The sequence below is a fragment of the Ascidia mentula genome, chromosome 4 (genome assembly GCF_947561715.1).
Source record: "Ascidia mentula chromosome 4, kaAscMent1.1, whole genome shotgun sequence".
Classification (NCBI taxonomy): domain Eukaryota; kingdom Metazoa; phylum Chordata; class Ascidiacea; order Phlebobranchia; family Ascidiidae; genus Ascidia; species Ascidia mentula.
Window position 1 is genome coordinate 19,212,115 of NC_138569.1, and position 19,462 is coordinate 19,231,576.

Sequence of the window (19,462 nt, forward strand, 5' to 3'; positions counted from 1 at the left end):
ACTAAAACTAAATTGATTAGGGTCCATAGGTGCTCAAAAGGACGCCTAGTGTCCAGGACTTCAACTACAGACGTGGCTTAATAGCAACAAACCAAGTTGTTCCTGTTTTGTTGCCATAATCGGCTAACCAGTATTAACACGAACGCTCTGTTGTTGCTAATTCTTGTATATTTAGAGAGCTATGTTTATACATTGTGTAAATTTTGCGCTCATTCAGTCTTAGGAGAAATAACAGTGAGTAACGAAAAAGGGGCATAGACGAATAATACGACGACAAATTTCAGAACAACTTCTTTGCTTTGCAGGTTACCATGTAACACAAGTTTTTTGTAACTTCATAATTAAGTAGTGCGACATCCAGATCTGCGAGTTTTGCAATTGAGCATTTCAAACATGGCCCATGTCACTTTTCAGCAGGAGTACATGCAAATTCCCCCTATTACTAGGGCATACACCACTGCGTGTTTTTTCACTACAGTTGCCGTGGTAAGTTTTCTGCAAATGAGTTTAAAACATCGGATTGTAATTTTCTGTTTCAGTGACAATGTTGTTTAAGTCACTGTTTTGTTTTTCTTTACAGCAACTGGATGTTATTTCACCATTTCAAATCTACTACAATCCAGATCTTATATTTAAGCAGTTCCAAGTATGGAGGATGGTGACCAACTTCCTTTTCTTTGGTGTCTTCGGTTTCAACTTTCTTTTCAACATGATATTTTTGTAAGTATTTTGCTCGTTGTGCTTTTGTGTTGTCGATTTTTACGATAAATTGCTTGACAGATACCGATACTGCCGCATGCTGGAAGAAGGATCTTTCAGGGGCAGAACCGGAGACTTTGTTTTTATGTTCTTGCTTGGAGGAAGTGTCATGTGTGTATCCTTTGCAAATTCCTAAAACTGCATAAAAACTCGCTTGCTCAAAGGAAAACATTTATTGTTATCAGAATTTTCCTTAACATTTGCCTCCCACACAGATTATAGGACTGTTTGTTAACTTGGTTTTCCTGGGACAGGCATTCACTATTATGCTCGTCTATGTTTGGAGTAGAAGAAACCCATACATTCGAATGAGCTTTTTTGGAATACTTACTTTTCATGTAAAATCAATGTTGTCATGATTTTGGTTTCAACATTGTTGACCGTATGTAATTTTCTTTTTAAGGCACCCTATTTGCCATGGGTTCTCATTGGTTTTTCTGTAATGCTTGGGAATCCTATTATAGTTGATGTTATTGGTAAGTTGCACTCTTTGGGGAAAAAGAGTGTTTATTATTATTTTTTTGTTTATTACAGGTATTGCTTGCGGCCACATATACTATTTCTTGGAAGATGTATTTCCAGAACAAAATGGGGGGTTCAAAATCCTTCACACTCCCAGAATAATGTAAGTCTATGCAGACAAATAGATAATCCAGATTGGAAAGTTTATTATTTTCATGGAGGATTTTGTTTATCGGTAAATTTTCGCAAAATATTTCGAAATTTTTTCCAATCTGGCTGCTAATTGTGGCACTGAACATTAACAGGTCATTTTGTGAGAAAAGGACAAATGTTTTGTGTGAATATTGGTAAGTTTAACTACAATTCTATGAAAACAGAAAATACCTTTTCGATCCCCCACCTGATAGTGAAGACTACACTGTCTTGCCAGAGGCAGAGAGACCTGGTGGATTTGCATGGGGGCAAGCGGAAGATGACAATGTGCAGCCAGAAGAAAACAATCAGTGATAAACATGTATTTGTACTGTGATGTGCAATGCCACCCACTTCGTTAGCTATAAGTTTTACATCCGGTTGCAGCAACGTTGTTAGTCAATGACCTTCCAAGTGCATAGTGTTTGTATTTATGCAGTGATTTACTGATATTGGGGTGTGATTATTGGCAGTGTGCCTAACAAATCCTGCTGTACTGCTGGCCATAATACTGAATAAACTATTTTTAAAATACACAAATTCAGACTACCCTTTTTGGTCAAAGACAGTATAGACTTTGCCAACTTCACATTTAACAAAAAGTGGCACAAATAAGTATGCAATACGTATATTTTAAATCTCAACATTACAAAGTCATTACCGAGTACATGCTGTACACAGTCATTAATATACATGATGCACCAAGAGCGGGTACCAGATATTTGTCATATTTTCCAGACATGTGAACAGGAGTATGGTTGGTTTTGAGTTCATTCTGTAACAAAAAACATTTTTCACCTTCATCACTGGATAATGACATGACAGAACAAAATAATTAAGAAACACCTTGTAGACTACTATGAAGCGAATGGTGCCACATCCAGTATGTATTACCAAGATATAATCTAAACTAAGACTTACCAGGTGGTATTCTTGTAATCTGTAACGGCGTGGCCAAACCTTGGCAAACTCCTCCCTGGTTTTAGTTGAATGCACTGAAAATTGTATGATACATCTTAAGGCATGTGGTAAAACCAAAAAACATCTATTGACGACTACACAACATAAAAATCTTAATGAAAGATACATATTAAAATAAATGATAAAAAACTGACATCAAGCATGATGACACTTTAAGCAACTGAGTGATCATACAATATGTCTGTCAGAATGGGGACGTCAACATTGAAAATCATGCGTTGAAGTTTCATTACCTTTGGGTTCACTTCCACTGGATGGACTACCTCCAACACTGGCAGGTTTTATGCTTGCTTCTGAGAATACCAAGGTGCTGGACTTCCGTATATTCCAAGCAACAGTCTACATAACAGCAACAACAAATTATTTTACTGTTGCAATGAAAAGAATACTTGCATCATTGCAAGAAATGTATGACTTTCTCTTAAAATCAGACATAAAAGTCTAATGAAAGTATATTACCAAATATCATCGCATTATTACTGTCAGCTGTGCAATACTACTTACAGTAACAAATAAAATCCTTAAAAATAGAACAATTCGCTAAAGTAAGCCTACTTTAATATTCATTACTTGTCGAAAAAACAAAACTTTCTGCAAAAATAGTATTTACCGCACCTTTCCAGCCTTTACTAGTGAAGGGCTGGCTCTTGTCAACATCATGTTGAGTCAACAAACCAGCAAAATTGCTCAGAATTTAAACCACTATGAACTTCGTTCTTCAGAAAAGAAAAACTGACCTTTGTGGGTATTCCCCTAATTTAGTATACTGGATGAGACAAGAGCTTTCACGAATACTGAGGGTTAAAACAAAGAAGAGAAACAACTCTCGAGTTGAAATCTGATTTGTCCTGACTTGACAACGTCTTGTTAAATTGGATCTTTAAACTACTTTACAGATTTTGTAAATTTTTTTTTCGTTCTATGATAAAATACACCAGACTGAGTTTTGTCAATCTTGTGTACAAAAAGAGTATAGAGTATTTTGTCGAATTACGACCAGAATTGGGGTTCACTGCATATTACACTGTGACGCAAACTCCTGAGATAATTTGCATGAGTGTGACGTCATCGAAACCAGAGTGTGCCAATAATTTTAACAACATTCGCTTGTCGCTCCAGCTTGAACACCGCCAACGTTATTTCAGTGAGTTCATTGTTTCCTATACAAAACATCAACGATCTTGTGCATTAGTTTTTGTGTTATTTTTGACTTTCCAACTTTATGTTCTTTTGTGCACGTTTCTGTTATCACTTATTTTCAAAAGTGTTTTGCGACGATAGTGAAACGGGAGTGTCACAAACCATAAAATTTCAGATGCAAATTTAGGAAAAGTGAGGCTTCGAACCATCTTACCTGTGATGCCAGTGAACCTTTTGTGTGTATGCATTCGCCTTCGTGTGTTTAAAGTGCTTTTGAATAGCGTTAATTTTGTTCTACTTTCTGTAGTCCCACCAGGTTTAATAGCAAAACACAAACACATTGAATAATATTGTTGTTTGGAATCTGTCGACAAACGCATGTTTCTGTAACTAGCAATTGCAGTTGATAAAGCAAGCAATCGTTCGAACCCCAGCAGAGGCCGAGGCCGAGGCCGCCAGGCAGCGTCTTGTTTGCTCAAGAACTACTAAACAAATACGCCGAGCAAGCACGTGGTCTGGTAACTTAGCAACCTGATATGCCTCCCAAGCCGCGCCAGGCCGATGTACAGCAACGCTCAAACAAAGTAGGCCCATAGATAGGTTTTGTGGCTTTTCATTGATACTCAGGCTGTAACCTTCTTTGCTCGGGTTACGAATTTAGGGCCAGACAGAGACGATCGGGCTTATGTAGACAATTAGACACAATCAATATTTTATTAATGTGGCAACAGACTGGCAGTCAGGCTATTGAGACAGTATGGGATTGTCGAGCTACAGGCCAAATTACTGTAGGTTAAAGAGCGGTAAATTTTCCAAACAGAATTAAAGCAAATACCTTATGCAGACATAACTTGGAAAAATGGTTTTGAATCGAATGGAAACGTTTGTTTTCAAGACAAAATGAACCTTATTAACATCAGAATTTTTGCAGAAGCTTGGCGACTTTGTGTTGCCAGCAGTATATAAAAGTCAGTGATTAGTTATGTCACTATTGCGTCGCAATCCATTCAATATTGTGCTGGCCATATTTCGGCCATTTGCTTTGTTAGTCCACTGTACACACTTCATAGCGACCGATTGGTACCTTTTTAATTTGCCTGACTTTTTTACAGACTTCCCGTCCATGTATTTGTCTAATTGTGGCAGAAATTACAAATTTCTGCCTTGCATTCATTCATTCAATGCCCACGCCAACTGTATTTACTTAACTTCATCACAAGGTGAGATTATGCCGTAACAATGCCGATTCTCGTTGACAATTGTTGTCAGGGAAGCTATTAACATATGGTAGCTGTGTACTTTGTATATGCTTGCAAATAAATTGTACTGGTAATTCTTGATACCTTTTGCAGAGGAATAATTGCTTCAAAATGATGGTAGGTGGTATTGGCGCAATACTTGTTCCAATTTTATAACCTGTGCTTGCTTGGATGCAGTTTTTATATTTATTTAAATAAGCCCACTAAGCTACCAGTTATTGCTTCTGTAAACCGCACAGGTTTTCCTGTGGTGACAAAATGATCCTTAAGTATCATTAAAGTCGAGACAAAAGGTCTTGACCCGTGTTGACCTTTGACCTACGGTTAGTCGCGAGCACTTTGAATAATCTCGAAGGAAAAACAAAGCCTTTGCTCTCACGGAATGTCATTATTGTTTCAGTTTAATTAAATTGGTTGTAATTGACGTTCGTTTTGGTGTTTGGTGATTTAAAATACTTTTCTTTGTTAAACTAAATCAAAATTGTTATAGTTGTCAAGGAAAACAACGCGATTTTTTGTTATTGTAAATGTTAAAGCAAAGCATGCGGTAACAAATGAACAGAACAATTGATTTAAATGCCTCCCAGACAAACCCATTCCTTAAACGTAAATACTCCGTCTTAACAAAGCCACTTAAAAGCGTATATTTTGACAACGTGTTCGTGGAGTTGTAAACGATTGTGTCCCTGGAACGTTGTTATGTCACAATGGCGTCCCGTGATGTCACATTCCACAAACAAACATAGATTGTTTGGCACAACAATACATCAGCCCCTGCCAGGCAATTATAAGGTTGAATGCCTGTCAATGTAGAATTATTTCTTTCACGAGATTCGGCATGCTTTAAATCCAAATGGATTTTTTGTTCACTATGTTTTTGTTATTTAATTGGAAATCGTGTTTAATTTAATTAAAACACCTGTTGCGGAAATACGCATTTATTACGTAACAACAAAACCTCCAGCCTAAAAGAAGCAATCTATGTGTCTACAGCGTACCACCAGCGCATAACATTTCACATAAAAACCTATAATAATATGCAAGTTAGTACACGATTTATAATGTGACAAACATACAAACAACTCAACGTTTAAAAGTCCTTGAAATAGCTGGACACTAGTAAACCATTTATGTGGACTTAATGTTTCCACAGGTCCAACGAGCAAGCTCCTTTCCAACCGACAGCCCAGTGACTGGCGTCAAAATACCAGTGGTCAGAAACATGTCCAGGTCGGCTGGACCCAGAGGGCGCCCGAAGAAGGACGCCCCGCCGCCCAGGGTGGGACCCGGAAGTACATACGAATCGGTTCCCACGACTGTTTCCCGCCACATGAAGCGCTACAGCAACAAGATCGTGGTTGATTTCGACACAGTGAATCTGAAAGTACGTAGATGCTGTTTTCTATTGTTGTTATTGTTTTGTTTATCTTGACCTTTCTTGATTTTCGCTCTAACGACAAATTTTGCCACTTACACACGCGTTGCTGCCGATTTGTGCCTAAAATGCTTGTGTGGTGCGCTTGAGAACAAAAACATACCCATTTCTGCTTTTCAGTCGATTCCAGAGGAAGTATACGCCAACGAAGAGGTGGCTATGTTGACGCAAGTGCTAAGAGCCCAAAACAACAAACTCAAAAAGTTGCCCAGGAGTCTGTCTGCGCTTCAAGGACTCCACGAGGTCGATGTGCACAATAACGTGCTTGGTAGGACGATAGTTTCCACTTTGTGGTTCCATGTTATCAAAAGAATGCTTTTATGTTCAAGTTGGTGCCTTTAACTGGAGCATGGTTTTTCAAACTGTGTGCCACGGCATATACTGGTATACCGTGAAGCGGGTTCAGGTGTGCGCGATAGAACCAAAAGTAACCCAACATCAAAGCAATTAGTTGGCCTAACCAGGGCCACCTGTTGTTTCCTTGAAATGACTCAAAAATTTAGTGTGTCGCAATCGACTATGAGGATCCACGTGCGCCGTGAAACCCCTGAACTAGAGTATAATTGAACTTTAACCTCAATGCAGCTCAAATGTGACTCATATATGGGTTATAAAAAGAAGTAGCAAAATATATGTTCATCCAGTTGCCCGAGGTGCGAGTTTTGTACCCGTAGGCGTACGTGGATGCTGAATTACCATTAGGGTTGGTTTAGAACATTTTTATCAAACGATGGTGCCAGAAATGGTTGACGAATTTAACGAAAACACTAAGTGATTCCTAGGACTGGCCTGAATCACTAATGTACGTTTAAGCTGCTTACGTAATTCTGCTCAAAAGCATTAAATCTTTGACCACCACAGGAGGGATTCCACCGTCTGTCTCCCGCCTGAAGAAACTCTCTTTCCTCAACGCGTCGGACAACAAACTAAAAACTTTGCCCAAAACTATTCACAAGGCAACTGGCCTAGAAAACTGTGTGGTCTCCAACAATAAGATCAAGAAACTGCCAAAAAACATCGGCCAAAGCCCGAACATGACGATGCTGGACGTGTCGAACAACTCAATTAAGACTCTGCCCAAATCGATATACCGCTTGCCGAAGGCGTTGGACGCCTCGGGGAACCTTCTGGAAGCTCTTCCTCCCATTGTGATCACGAAGAAAAGTAAGGGAAATATTTCAAGCATGAACTTGTCCGGGAATCGACTCAAGAGTTTACCCGAGGATATTGACCGCTTGTACCGCCTCACACACATTGACGTGTCCAATAATAATCTCGACTATTTGCCCACAGGTACGTCGAAACGCTAGATAAATACATGCTTCAGTTTATCAATAGAGTTTACCTAATTTGTGTTTGACATTTTTTCAACGTTGGCAGATAAACATTAAATACAGTCTTCTCTTTATTACGATAAACAGTTGGGAAACTAAACATCTGTGTCAAAGATCAGGCATACAGATAGCGAGCATTTAAATTGCCTTTCACAGCATTGGGTGCCTTAAAATACTTGAATACCTTGAATGCTTCGACCAACAACTTGCAGACGATACCGGAAACCTTGTATGCACTTGGCTTCTGTCTCGAAAATCTCGACGTGTCGCACAACAAGTAAGATAGCTGTGTCGCGTAAAAGGCAAAATCTAATTTCGAGAATTTAATAGTTGTTTAATTTCTGTTAATTAAATGCCATAACCAATGGGTTTTATGAATATTTCATGGATATAAAAATTCTTTTTGAGCAGTGTTACAAGTTACTATAATTATAATAATTATCATTATTTTTTCATGTCTTAGTTATTGTGTTAACTTGTCTGAAGGCTTCAGCAACTGCCAGAGGGAATTGGTGCACTAAAGAAGCTCATGGTCCTGTCAGCTTCACATAATCAACTGACCGGTTTGCCTACGGATCTTAGGGAAATGGTCAAGCTCCACGAACTCGATATTTCACACAACAACATACAGAAAGTGCCGCAACTTGTCGGTGAGCGAGATATTCTTGCAGATTAAATTAAACACAGAACAGTGAGGCGTGATTTCGTGACAATACTGAGATGTAAGGGCGCTTGGGTGCAAAGTAAACCTTATGACGACACGATTAGCGAAAAACTGTTACGCATGAATGCGTATGCAACTTGGAAACAGAACCCGTTTTTAGACCAAAACGCCCATTTTATTAAACAAGAAATCTTTCTAAGCATACGTGAGAAACAACAAAAACAAATGTCCATGTTTTGAAGGTCTGCTGCAGTTGGAGACGTTGGATATCTCGCACAACAAACTAACTCACTTGCCCGACGAAATCCACACATTGAGGTAAGAATCAGGTGTAATGTTTGTCATTTTGCAACATTGATAGTCTTAAAGTCTTCCATTTTTCCAGGTGGGTGAACACCCTCAACCTTTGCCACAATTCACTGGTCGAACTTCCGGCTGGAATTGGTTACATGAAGTCGCTGAAAATTCTCTTGCTCCAAAACAACCGACTTTCGGAACTCCCGAAAGAGCTGGGAGAGAAACAACTCCTGAGGACACTAGACGTGACCGACAATGAGCTAACGTGTGTCCCTGATGACCTGAGGAAGTGGAGAACCATTGAAATCCTTCTTCTCGGGAGGAACCAGCTCTCACAGATACCAAAGAGCTTCCGCTTCCTAGAGATGATGCACACGTTGGATGTCACCGGAAACAACTTCGTGCATTGCAATCTTCCTGACGGAGCAGGTCATGTTCTGAGGAGTTTAAAACTGGCTGGGAATCCGTGGCGTCTACCGCCACCTGGTGGCGAGGATAACAAGAGTCTGATTACTAAAATCCACAGGTTGGTATCCACAGTACGCAGTAAGCCCATAATAGTATTTCTTCACATTTAAAGTATAGAGTAAAATAATCATCCGTTAGATCGGTAAACTTGCGAATTTCAGAGAGCTTCACATCGTTATGACGTCACTGGATCTTTCGAGAACTGAATTGGAGGAATTTCCGCTTCACCTCTGCGTTTGCCGAAACCTATCAGAACTTCGAGTTGCCGGCAATGATATTAAATGTGAGTCGGATCCTGTTCGGTGTTGTTGTTCCCATACGCCGATATACGTTTTAAAAAAGACGCAACGTTAAGATCACATAAATTTCAATAATGTCGTATAAACACAAAAGAGTCATGTACGCCATATACTAGAAAAATGCTTCAGATCATCCAATTATTTTGTCCAACTATCTGCAATCAGTAAATTTTGTTTGCTTTTTCAGTGTAGAAAACTGTCGCTGTACGGAATATGTGTTTAGGCAAATAAACACCTGTTCTCAATAATTGTCTTTTTTAAATAAACACTAATGTTTTGTGTGTTTTAGGTCTTTTTATAATATTCTTGAGTCTTTTAAGTATTCTTTCGACGACAGTTTACTGATTTCTATGTTCGCTTTAGCTCTTCCAGGTAACATAGCCCGCCTCCACATGCTACAAATCCTCGACTTCTCGAATAACAAGGTGGAAGGAATTCCAGAACAAATCGGTTATTTGGGTAATCTAAGGGAACTGTACGCCCAGAACAACTCAATCGAAGTGTTCACCCCGAACTTGGTTAAACTTCGGTAAGAATTCCAAAATCAAGTTAAAAAACCCACCATGTAGATTGTTTTTATGTTCGTAGATCCTTACAGTTCCTAAACATCTCCGGCAACAAGATCAAGAAACTGCCGGAGAATTTCGGCGAGTTGAAGAAGTTAATCACCATGGATTTATCCGGTAAGATTTCTATATAACAAACAACAGCACTTCTCCTGTCTCGTGATGCGATTGCTAACGAAAATATTTGTCTACACGGTGACTAGTGCATATACACAAACCTATGTATCAATATTGCCTTGTCTCAAGCAAGCCAAGCTCCTTTCGCAAAATTAAGAATACAAACATAACTGCATGTAACCTTCTGGTTTCAGGCAACAGACTTCCAGAATTACCAAACGACAGAATTGATGTCATGGCATCTCTGGTCACTCTAAATATTTCAAGCAACCGAGTCAAGTCGATACCTTCCGACTTGCCCTATCTGTACAGGATGCAGGTATATATGGGGACTGTATTTTGCTGCCTTGGGTTTTTAACAAGTTTCTTGGAGGTTGCCAACGAATTGGAATCATACAAATGCTTTTGGTTTTTCGAAATGTTTGGAGTTTGTTTACAAACAAAATAATCGTTTCATTGCATAAATTGCTACTGATGCTGAGTCATGTTTTATTGCTATATTATTACCAAAACCACTATTAGATGTGGTCGTACCGTTGGTGCGTCCAAGACGAAGTAAACATTGATCTACCAAGCCCCAATATGCAGTTATTTATTACGTTGATGTAATAAAATTATTGCCAGATCCTAAACGTGTCGAGCAACGATATGACAACGCTCCCGGGCGACATCTGGAGGATGAAATCTCTTTCGAAACTTGATATTTCGGATAACCTGATAGAAACCTTACCAGAGGGCGTTGGTAAAATCCCCTGTCTCAAGGTAAGAAGGCTTTTAGCTGGAAATAAGCGTGATTGTTTAGTGCGGTGATTTTTAACCTTTTTTTATAGATGTAATCAAGTAATTACACCAACTTCAATAATTCATGCCCTAGAAACATATCTCATGGTCAAGAACAATTATAGTTCTAGAGTTTATTATTGGCTTGCTGGAGTAAAATAAATGCAATTATGTGTGTTATGAAGGAACTAGACGTTTCCGACAACAAGATTCGAACCTGGCCCAAAAGTATGATTGCCCTTCGCCAGAAGGTTGACGTCAAAGAGGAAAAACAGAACGAGAAGAAAGTTCGAGAAAAACGAGAGGACGAAGAAACTCCCCCAACCCCAGAAGGTAGTGGTGACCTGTGTATCCAAAATCAACAACTCTTAGTTTTAAAGGAAAAGCCAAAGATAATATGCTACTCATGTCGAAGCAGACGTTTCAACCACTATTGTGTTTATCATCACTGCTATATAAGACGGCTTTCCTTTTTGAACTTGTTAATTCCAAGTTTTTCTCACATAAACAACTTCTTTAACTTCGCTGCTATCATAAGCAAGTAAACCAGTAGGCTACTCAGTATGCGGTGAGGTAAAAAGTTATAGAGTTGAAATATGTGCATTAATATTCAGAAGCAACGAAGAAGAAAGACAAGAAAGGAAAATCCAGCCCCAAACTCGGCAGAGGTAAGAAAATTTTAGAATAGCAAGGACCAAACGTAACCGAACAAAACATACAAAGAAGTTTTGTACATAGTTGACACGTTGCTCCTGCGCGATCAACACCTTAATCCGTAACGTAAAGCCTAAAATGTGGGTTTAACTAACTTCTTTCTTTTCAGCTGCCCGTCCAAAAACTGCGACTGGAACAGGTGGGAAACGAAGCCCTCGCGCGGCGCCAAAACAAGCCGGATTACAGTCGGTAGATGGCAATGGAGAGACTGCACCAGATGCAAACAAAAAAGCAGAAGGGCAGCTGCAAGCTTGATCGTGGGAATGCTTTTCTTTATATTCCTTCTATTCTTCTTGTTTTAGCGCCATTGCACTTACGTCACAATGCTCAGGCCGAAAACCGAAGTGTGACGTAATACCATTGCCGTTTCCTATGATTTTTATGTAACTATAGTTGAAATGCACTGCTTGCTAGGGAATATGTATAACCGTCTGCTGTTCCTGGTGCACATGTAACACCGCCCGCGTTAGTGACGCAACATAGCCACTAATATGCTTGTCGTGGGCGTCATTTGTCAAACGCTCACATGAACCTCGTTAAGATGTGCGTTCAAAAACGCTCTGCGGTAAGTTCATGCAGGACAGTTTATTTTTGTAGAGATTTTGTTATATTCCGGCCATAGATTCTTAACCATTCGCCAAACACGATTCTGACATGTGAACTATATGTTATGAGTGATTTTACCCCATAACAGCGTACATATTATAGCAACACCGTATAATCTATATAGCAAGTCTAAAGTAATTTAACATGATGTTAAAAATATACATGGCTATAGTTACAGCATTTCGTATTCCAAAGCCTTGCAAGACATTGCCTTATGTTCATGCAGTACAACTATATTACGCTTTCTTGTATTTTCTTTTCATACCTTCACTGCGTCCATTGGCAGAATGCTGCGCACCTCTATTATTAATCCTTCCTCGTAGAAAGTAATTACGTCAACCTGTCTTATTACGTCATAATGTGAGATTGTTTATCGTCCATCGCTTTGGTAATGACGTGAAAAGTGTTCGGGCGCGAGATTTATCACCGAATAAATGTTTATTTTTGTTCAATTCAAGTTGGAGCACCAAAGTCCTTTGTACGGTCGCATGGGATTCTTCATTATTTCAGAGCATTGTAACAATTCACTCTAAAGTTATCTGGTATTACAATGTTACTGAATAATTTGGATGCAGAATGTTTAAATGCAAGCACAAGCTTTTTTTTATGCACTGAACGCCGTATCAAACACCGTATTAAGTAAAACTGTAAACCCGGATTGTGTATCAGGGTGTACACTTTATTGCATAAACATTGTATGTTGCTAGGTGAGCATGCAACACTTGCACCAACATCTGACGTCATCATCACGCGCGTATTGTGGAAGATTGCATCTCGCCAACGCAAAACAGCTGATTTCCGCCTGCGCACGTTGGCGGTATTGTGATGTCACAGTGGGTGTCCCGATTAGACCTGTCTAAGCGTGAAAAATCTGTGGAAGCGTGTCAAATGGGAGCGTTTCGTTTATATAGATGCTACACCGTTAATTACGCCAGACCATTGGCCTCATATAAGACGCTTGCATTGACGTTTAAACATCTAATAGATTATATGAAAGAGTGTGTTCGTGAAGGGGTTGTCAGCAAATAAATTTTGTGAAGGGGTTTCTATAGTGTCAAATTGCAACATTCTCGCGTCAGTTGATTCAGTTATTTGAAAGAATGAAGTAAAAAGAAGAAGACTATGTTGCCTATTGCAGGAATTTTAAATAAACAGCGTGTTGACATGTATATATTCATCATTTGCAGTTAACATACTGTCATTTTTTCAATTCGTCGTTTTTAGGTATATTACTGACAGATTTTTAGTAACTGAGCAATTTTTACCATATTGAAGTTTCGAAAACATCATCAAGACCTACTTCACGAAAAGAAAGACATTGTCATGGCAACGGAGGGGGCCACTATGCCAGCAACAGACATTGTTCCAAGCACGTTGCCTCCGCCGCCTTACAACCAGGCCTACTGGATCGTGAGCGAGATTTTCTTGGTGATTCTCACTCTGCTTGTCTTCTGTCTCTTGTTCGTGGTCAGCTGCTACGTCCTGAAGCTCGACAGAACCAAAACAACAAGAACGACCAAAAACCTACTGATCATGTGTCTTATCAGCGCAACTGCCGCTCTCGGAAGACTCATATCCGATCAGCTGGTGGCGTTCAGAGGGTGGCAGAGCGACACCGAGTGTCGTGTCTCAGTGTACGTCAGCGTCGGCTTGTACGGCTGCAGTGTTTACCCGGCGTACATATTTCTTTGGTACCGACAAAACGCGTTTTACTCCGAGAAAACACTCCGGCATTTGATGAACAAACACCTCGGCCTGATCAGCAAAGCGACGCTTGTCTTTCTTGCTCTCAGCGGAACAGCTGTCGTCGTGCTTTACCTGATTCCGGACGTCACTGGCTGGGACTATCGTGCCACATCCACTGGATGTCGTGACGCCAACGACCAAAAAGATGTGGAAATCCTGCCAATATTGGTGATCCTCGTGACTGTTCTCACTCAAATCTCCCTTCTCGGGTTGCTGCTGTATCCCCTTATCACCACCAAAAGAAGACAAGATCGCACCACCTCAGTCTACCGACCGTCGCCGGCACCATCACCATCTTCCACTCCGACACCGTCACGGAAAACTTCACGGAGGGACACCGACCTTATTAGGATGGCTGTTAGAAATAATATATCACCATTGCATCGCCCATCTGCTGATAGCACACATGGCTTATACAACTTGCACAGCGGGTATGGCAGCGACAACGAGTCTGTAAGATCAGGTAAGGCTGTCTTGTTGTCCTGATGTGCCGATATTCCTGAAGCTATGTTTAATTCTGTTACGCAACAGGTTCTCACAACTCCTTGGTTTTACGCAGGTAGCGAGGCGGGGTTTACAAGTGACGCAACAAGTTATTTCACCCAATCAGAATACGGCGAGACTGATGACGAAGGACGACCATCAACCTCGCGTGGGACTATTCGCACCAAACGCTACGTCAGGTAAAAAGGAATTAACTACAAAAAATCGAAGATTCTTACGCATGATAACATTGGACATGTACTACTTACTGGTAAAAACTATTAATAAATCGGAGTGTGCTTATCCCTAATACACCGTACTGTGGCTCACCGATGCAATCTTGTCGTTTGTAACGCAGCACGAAAGACCGGCACGCCAACTCAAGACCAGGAACACCATCCAGAGGAAGCAGACGAGGATCTGGAGGCTCCGTAAGCTCACTAATATGGAAGAAGAGGAAGCGATCGTCCTCTGTTAAGATCGAGAGAAAGAAGAGATCGAAATCCGAGATTCGCAAGTAGGAAACAACATAAGCTTGTATTTTGCCAACACACTAAAAAAGAACCTCCGATTAAATATTAAGGATCATCAGATGGTTGTCAAAGTATATTTTATATTGTAACAGAGGTAGAAGAGTTCACCACTCGCTGATTCCGACTATTTTGTTTCGTTACATGTCGGTTTGCCGGGGTACCCAGATTAACGTAATCGAAAAATCATAACTCTAATGATGGAAAGAACCCGTAACTATTAGTGGTGCGGATTCATATCTGTCTGATCACAATAGATCGTAAAAACTCCAAGAATGCCTTCAGATTATTCACCGTTACTATAATTTAACCCAAAATACTCAACAAGGGTATGCCACTCTTCAGGATTATTTTGGGATATTTGACCAGTGAAGACTGATCCGTCGGTCACCACCAAGCAAAATAGTCTGATTCCTGTTGTTTTATGACATCTTCCCGTATGACATTCAGTTTAATTTTTGTTTTTAGAGAAAGAAAACTAAAAATCTTGATTCGCAAAGTCTTCATTTTGTGTCTTATCTGCGTCCTGTCCGATATTTTGGTGACCGTCATCACACTTCTCTTCGTGGAGGCAGAAATGGCCTACCTCGTCCTCTTCGACGTCAATCTCTTCATCAACATCCTTTGCATCATTTGCTCGTTCAAAGAATGGAAACAAATCCTCACTGCTCCCTTTGTTGAAAGGTATGTTAAGTATTATACTGCTTCCGCATAACAAGGCAGGATCGGCCCACTGTGCAGGCCCTTTATATTTGGCGATCTCACCTCTCGTATTTTGATCGAAAAGTGCCTGGTCCAATTTGGCTGCGAAGCCTGTGAACCTTATGATGGTATGTTAAGTGTAGCATTTTTGTGTGAAAAGGGATTCTTAATGTCCCAATGTCCCTTTTTGATGTTTAACGACAATAAGAGACTTAGACACTTTGGCCTAATACACACCAGTAATACAAGTTAGACTTCCTTGCAAATGCAACCAAACACGTGGACACTACGTATAATAAAAGCCGCGAGATATTTTATATAACCTACATGTCGAGTTAGCTCTGCAGCCAAAAAAACACGACAACGTAAATGTAAAAGCAAACGATGCTTTCTTGTTTTCACACACATCCGGTAAACACTGCGAATGACGTAACAACCGGCTTCGGTAAATTTTTCCATACCAGTTTCCGGTTGTCTGCCTACGCGCGTGACGTCACAGAATGTAGTGGGTGTATTTTCCAGATTGTGTCCCGACCGGGACCACCACAGCCGGAAGTCGGCCACCAGACGCCAAAACGGGCCCCAAGCCTCTCCGGTAGTGTCGAATGAGAGCTTCCCGACAGCACACACACACTTGGGGGCGTCGTTGAGCAACTCCTCGTCGCTCAACTCGCCTCCTGCGAACCGAAGCGTATCCATTGAAACTGGACCCTTCGTCGTGGATCCACAAGACAGCGTGGAACGCGTTCCCACACCAGATATTGTGATGGCTACGACGCTTGTTTAACATTTTTATTGTGTTTCTTTTTAGCAGCTTAAATTGTCTCAATGAATTTGGTACTGAAGCTGTCGGGCATATTGATAACTCCACGTGTGAAGTGTCTTAATGTATTCCGTCTATTATGCTGGAGAGATAACTAAAACGTCCGGTAAAAATAATTATTGAGACAACTTGAGCTGTTTTTTTATTTGAAAGAATTAGTAGATGTAAGTTATATGATGTGTTTCTGGCGCATTTGCATTTTTTGGCTACATAACTTTTCTTTTATGGCTGAAAGGATATATTCAACATAAAAATATTACCGCCGATTTGAAGGTGGAATGGAACGGATAAAGTAGTCCCAGTATCAATATTAAGTCGTAAACTGTGGTTTGCTGCTAACATACCAGTGAACAATTAATTGTGCTCATGTCAATGCCGTATTGTTTTTTTTTATGGTTTCAGAGTTCCAACGTTTTATGTCGTTCAGGTATTTTCATATATTGGTTTGTTATTATGTATACCGGCTAAGACGATATTATGGTCAGATCCTGGAGGGGCGATTGGATAGTACGATCACCCCCACGATTATAAAACATAGAAAAGGCCTAAAAATTACCCCTTGGCTTAGTTGACACCAGCTTTGATTTAAGACCAAGCTCTGGTTATGCACAGAACTAATTTTGTTTTGTGGTAAAATTTGAAGTATGGTCAGTTCATATTATGTGTTCATCTTTTCATTGTGCTATACTTGCCATGCAGCTACTTTTTTTTGTTTAGGTACACCAATATTTTACATTTTTTGGGATATGGATAAAGCATTCCCTGAACTGTTTCTGTTTTAGAGTTAACATGAACCAAAGCAATTTCCTTCATTAAATCTGACAAAAAAAATGAGCTTTGGTTTTGAAATTTTGCCTTTGCTACAACGCCTTAAATACAGGAAATCAAAAGGAATGCTTGGTTTTGATTTTTTATTGGAACAAGACTGAAGATTTAGATGATGCCAATTTTGTTGGCTACATCCAAAGCATCGTAGTCAGGTGCCAACTTGACGTAAGCCTTCTTTTTACCATCAGGTCGGATGAGGGTGTTGACCTTGGCAACATCAATGTCGTACAACTTCTTCACCGCCTGCTTGATTTGAGGCTTGTTCGACTGTAGACAATACAAGGCATTTTAGTGAAGATTTTAGACAAGATAAGACCTGTTACTTGCATTGCATTGGTAATGAGTTACTCGCCAAAAGTTATACAGATGTAATTTGTAAGAAGTTATGCAGTGTGGACAATAGCGACATTCATAACAACAAAATAAACTGCGGAAACAAATTAATACTGCTTTTGTCTCTGCAAGTGATACATCAATCTTTTTAAGGTAATAACAAAACAGACAGTCGATTCACGGCGAAATCTCAAGGTACATTATAACAGGGTAAAAGGATTACAGAGACTGAAGTTAAGAGGAAACTGTTCAAATCATCCTAGTCACTTAAGTGTAGTGTTATCGCTTCATATAACAACTTGAGATAATAAAAAGTCAAACAATAATGCAGGGATTTTAACTTGAAAGTTGCAGTCAATACATGGTTGGTGTTAAACAATCATATCATAAAACATCAATGTTATCCATCGCCCATAAGCTCTCACACAGCAAAACATATAAAATGTATGATTGAATTTATGTTATCAGCACAGACAGGTTATGAAAATCATTAAGGGTGGTAATGAAAGATAAACATCTTAAACACTTATATTTGCAAACAGTATTTGTTTTGAAGAGAAATTGCATACGACACTTTTACAAAAGGGTGTAAATTCCAGAACTTTACAAAAAATATTTTAAAGATTTTTAGGTAGGTATATACATTGGGAATTTTAATATTTACAATTGTTTTCTATAGTCACAAAAAACCATTGATACCTAAGTTAAATCTGGCCCATTTCTTTTAGTAAACAACAAAATTTATTGAGGCGTTAATACTAAATATGCAATTATTTTTTTTGAAATGTTAAATTCACTGCTGACAAAACATATAAATTTTAAAGGTTAAACATACAAATTTATGTGTTTGAAAAACCTACTTTGATATCAACTATGAAAACAAGGGTGTTGTTGTCTTCAATCTTCTTCATGGCACTTTCTGTTGTTAGCGGGTGTTTCACAATCGCAAATTGATCCATCCTAAAAATCACACCAATGAGAAACCTTTACCTTGCTATAATAGGTGAACACATATTTTGAGATCAACACAGGCAGTGTTGCTGAAAGTTTACATCTCTACATAAATATATTTTTTTACAGTCGAAATTTAAACAAATATGGACAAGGCACATGCTATATATAAAGTACAATCTTCCACTTACACAAAGGAAACATGCACAATGCAACATAAAAACAATACCATGTAAACTTTTTCTTACCTGCATCTTTTGGCAACACTTTTTCTTGGATATTTTGGTGCTCGAGGAAGTTTCTGTGTCCTTGGTCGACGGAAATGGACACTCTTTCTAAACTTCTTCTTTCTGTGCGAGTGAAGGCCCTTGAGGACGGCCTTCTTTGCCTTCAAGGCCTTTTCTTTTGCTGTAACTGAAATATATATAATCTGTTAATCAACTAAAACTGTCAAATATTAGTAATGCAGTGATTAAAATTGCTGAAGTTGTTATTGATGGAGTGCGAAATCTTTGGTCAAACTAAAAGGAGGCTGAAATTGTGTGACTCATATATGTCAAGCAAAGTATGAACAACCTATGTTTAGAACATTACAAATACGAAGATATCTTTAAATGAAATGTTTAGAAAACAGATTATTTGACGTTTTCTATGACTGACCAAACAAGAATATGAATACGATTTTACCAAAATCTTCCAAATATTTTAACTCAACGTAGTGATTAAATTGATAATGGGCAAAGCTTTACGTCATAAACCTTATAAATACCACCCAAAATGCCTGTTTTTGCAAAAGTTTTCAACCCACCTCCCTTAGGCGCCATGATATTTGGAGAAAGACAGAGATCGGCGTGTCGAGCATGCAAGTGGCACTTGAGGCGCTATACACATCTGTCAACGATTAACATTTCTATGTTTGATAAAATTAATTTCGAATTCAGAGGTTGCCACACCTGTATTGGCGTTGATCTTTCTCCGGTCGTCTTGTTGACA

The 19,462-nt window shown here is 39.4% G+C and overlaps 5 protein-coding genes across 7 annotated transcripts; 3 read left to right on the forward strand and 2 right to left on the reverse strand.

Moving 5' to 3' along the window:
• The first annotated feature begins 309 nt into the window (after window positions 1-309).
• On the forward strand, window positions 310-1,740 carry LOC145897566 (derlin-2-like). Its single transcript, XM_082985910.1, has 7 exons — window positions 310-486; window positions 581-720; window positions 781-874; window positions 975-1,097; window positions 1,163-1,235; window positions 1,294-1,384; window positions 1,599-1,740. The coding sequence occupies exons 1-7, from the start codon at window positions 394-396 to the stop codon at window positions 1,726-1,728; spliced, it is 744 nt and encodes a 247-aa protein (XP_082842036.1). The 5' UTR covers window positions 310-393; the 3' UTR covers window positions 1,729-1,740.
• A 171-nt stretch (window positions 1,741-1,911) lies between these two features.
• On the reverse strand, window positions 1,912-3,129 carry LOC145897567 (uncharacterized). The gene is made up of 4 exons (XM_082985912.1): window positions 3,010-3,129; window positions 2,628-2,733; window positions 2,335-2,408; window positions 1,912-2,188 (listed from the first exon to the last, which is right to left on the reverse strand). The coding sequence occupies exons 1-4, from the start codon at window positions 3,052-3,054 to the stop codon at window positions 2,060-2,062; spliced, it is 354 nt and encodes a 117-aa protein (XP_082842038.1). The 5' UTR covers window positions 3,055-3,129; the 3' UTR covers window positions 1,912-2,059.
• A 1,515-nt stretch (window positions 3,130-4,644) lies between these two features.
• LOC145897776 (uncharacterized) lies at window positions 4,645-12,525 on the forward strand. 2 transcript variants are annotated; one of them, XM_082986214.1, is made up of 16 exons: window positions 4,645-4,754; window positions 5,947-6,177; window positions 6,349-6,496; window positions 7,090-7,521; window positions 7,719-7,839; window positions 8,049-8,212; window positions 8,469-8,544; window positions 8,612-9,049; window positions 9,153-9,274; window positions 9,654-9,819; window positions 9,879-9,973; window positions 10,168-10,292; window positions 10,598-10,735; window positions 10,939-11,086; window positions 11,368-11,421; window positions 11,577-12,525. In XM_082986214.1, the coding sequence occupies exons 2-16, from the start codon at window positions 6,016-6,018 to the stop codon at window positions 11,720-11,722; spliced, it is 2,535 nt and encodes an 844-aa protein (XP_082842340.1). In that variant the 5' UTR covers window positions 4,645-4,754; window positions 5,947-6,015; the 3' UTR covers window positions 11,723-12,525. The 2 variants fall into 2 exon arrangements, with proteins under 2 accessions (XP_082842340.1, XP_082842339.1); XM_082986213.1 differs by lacking the exon at window positions 4,645-4,754 and having other exon boundaries at window positions 5,935-6,177.
• Window positions 12,526-13,302: 777 nt separating this feature from the next.
• On the forward strand, window positions 13,303-17,251 carry LOC145897114 (uncharacterized). 2 transcript variants are annotated; one of them, XM_082985292.1, is made up of 5 exons: window positions 13,303-14,282; window positions 14,379-14,502; window positions 14,661-14,819; window positions 15,301-15,516; window positions 16,057-17,251. In XM_082985292.1, the coding sequence occupies exons 1-5, from the start codon at window positions 13,397-13,399 to the stop codon at window positions 16,319-16,321; spliced, it is 1,650 nt and encodes a 549-aa protein (XP_082841418.1). In that variant the 5' UTR covers window positions 13,303-13,396; the 3' UTR covers window positions 16,322-17,251. The 2 variants fall into 2 exon arrangements, with proteins under 2 accessions (XP_082841418.1, XP_082841419.1); XM_082985293.1 differs by having other exon boundaries at window positions 16,041-16,263.
• A 2-nt stretch (window positions 17,252-17,253) lies between these two features.
• On the reverse strand, window positions 17,254-19,302 carry LOC145897115 (large ribosomal subunit protein uL23-like). Its single transcript, XM_082985294.1, has 4 exons — window positions 19,278-19,302; window positions 18,718-18,883; window positions 18,379-18,478; window positions 17,254-17,452 (listed from the first exon to the last, which is right to left on the reverse strand). Exons 1-4 carry the CDS (start codon window positions 19,291-19,293, stop codon window positions 17,291-17,293), a joined length of 444 nt encoding a protein of 147 aa, XP_082841420.1. The 5' UTR covers window positions 19,294-19,302; the 3' UTR covers window positions 17,254-17,290.
• Window positions 19,303-19,462: the final 160 nt, after the last annotated feature.

Bases quoted from the DNA above. Each gene is read 5' to 3' on its own strand.
- LOC145897115 (XM_082985294.1), bottom strand. The intron at 18,479-18,717 runs GTAAGAAAAAGT...TGTGATTTTTAG, and splicing joins AGTGTTGCCAAAAGATGCAG to GATGGATCAATTTGCGATTG. The intron at 17,453-18,378 runs GTAGGTTTTTCA...TATTGTCTACAG, and splicing joins TTTTCATAGTTGATATCAAA to TCGAACAAGCCTCAAATCAA.
- LOC145897567 (XM_082985912.1), bottom strand. From the start codon at position 3,054: ATGATGTTGACAAGAGCCAGCCCTTCACTAGTAAAGGCTGGAAAG. The intron at 2,409-2,627 runs GTAATGAAACTT...TACAATTTTCAG, and splicing joins CAGTGGAAGTGAACCCAAAG to TGCATTCAACTAAAACCAGG. The intron at 2,189-2,334 runs GTAAGTCTTAGT...TTTTTGTTACAG, and splicing joins GATTACAAGAATACCACCTG to AATGAACTCAAAACCAACCA.
- LOC145897114 (XM_082985292.1), top strand. From the start codon at position 13,397: ATGGCAACGGAGGGGGCCACTATGCCAGCAACAGACATTGTTCCAAGC. The intron at 14,283-14,378 runs GTAAGGCTGTCT...GGTTTTACGCAG, and splicing joins CAACGAGTCTGTAAGATCAG to GTAGCGAGGCGGGGTTTACA. The intron at 14,503-14,660 runs GTAAAAAGGAAT...TTTGTAACGCAG, and splicing joins CGCACCAAACGCTACGTCAG to CACGAAAGACCGGCACGCCA.
- LOC145897776 (XM_082986213.1), top strand. From the start codon at position 5,935: ATGTTTCCACAGGTCCAACGAGCAAGCTCCTTTCCAACCGACAGCCCA. The intron at 7,522-7,718 runs GTACGTCGAAAC...TGCCTTTCACAG, and splicing joins TCTCGACTATTTGCCCACAG to CATTGGGTGCCTTAAAATAC. The intron at 9,974-10,167 runs GTAAGATTTCTA...TTCTGGTTTCAG, and splicing joins AATCACCATGGATTTATCCG to GCAACAGACTTCCAGAATTA.
- LOC145897566 (XM_082985910.1), top strand. From the start codon at position 394: ATGGCCCATGTCACTTTTCAGCAGGAGTACATGCAAATTCCCCCTATT. The intron at 875-974 runs GTATCCTTTGCA...CCTCCCACACAG, and splicing joins TTGGAGGAAGTGTCATGTGT to ATTATAGGACTGTTTGTTAA. The intron at 1,098-1,162 runs GTAAAATCAATG...TTTCTTTTTAAG, and splicing joins TTGGAATACTTACTTTTCAT to GCACCCTATTTGCCATGGGT.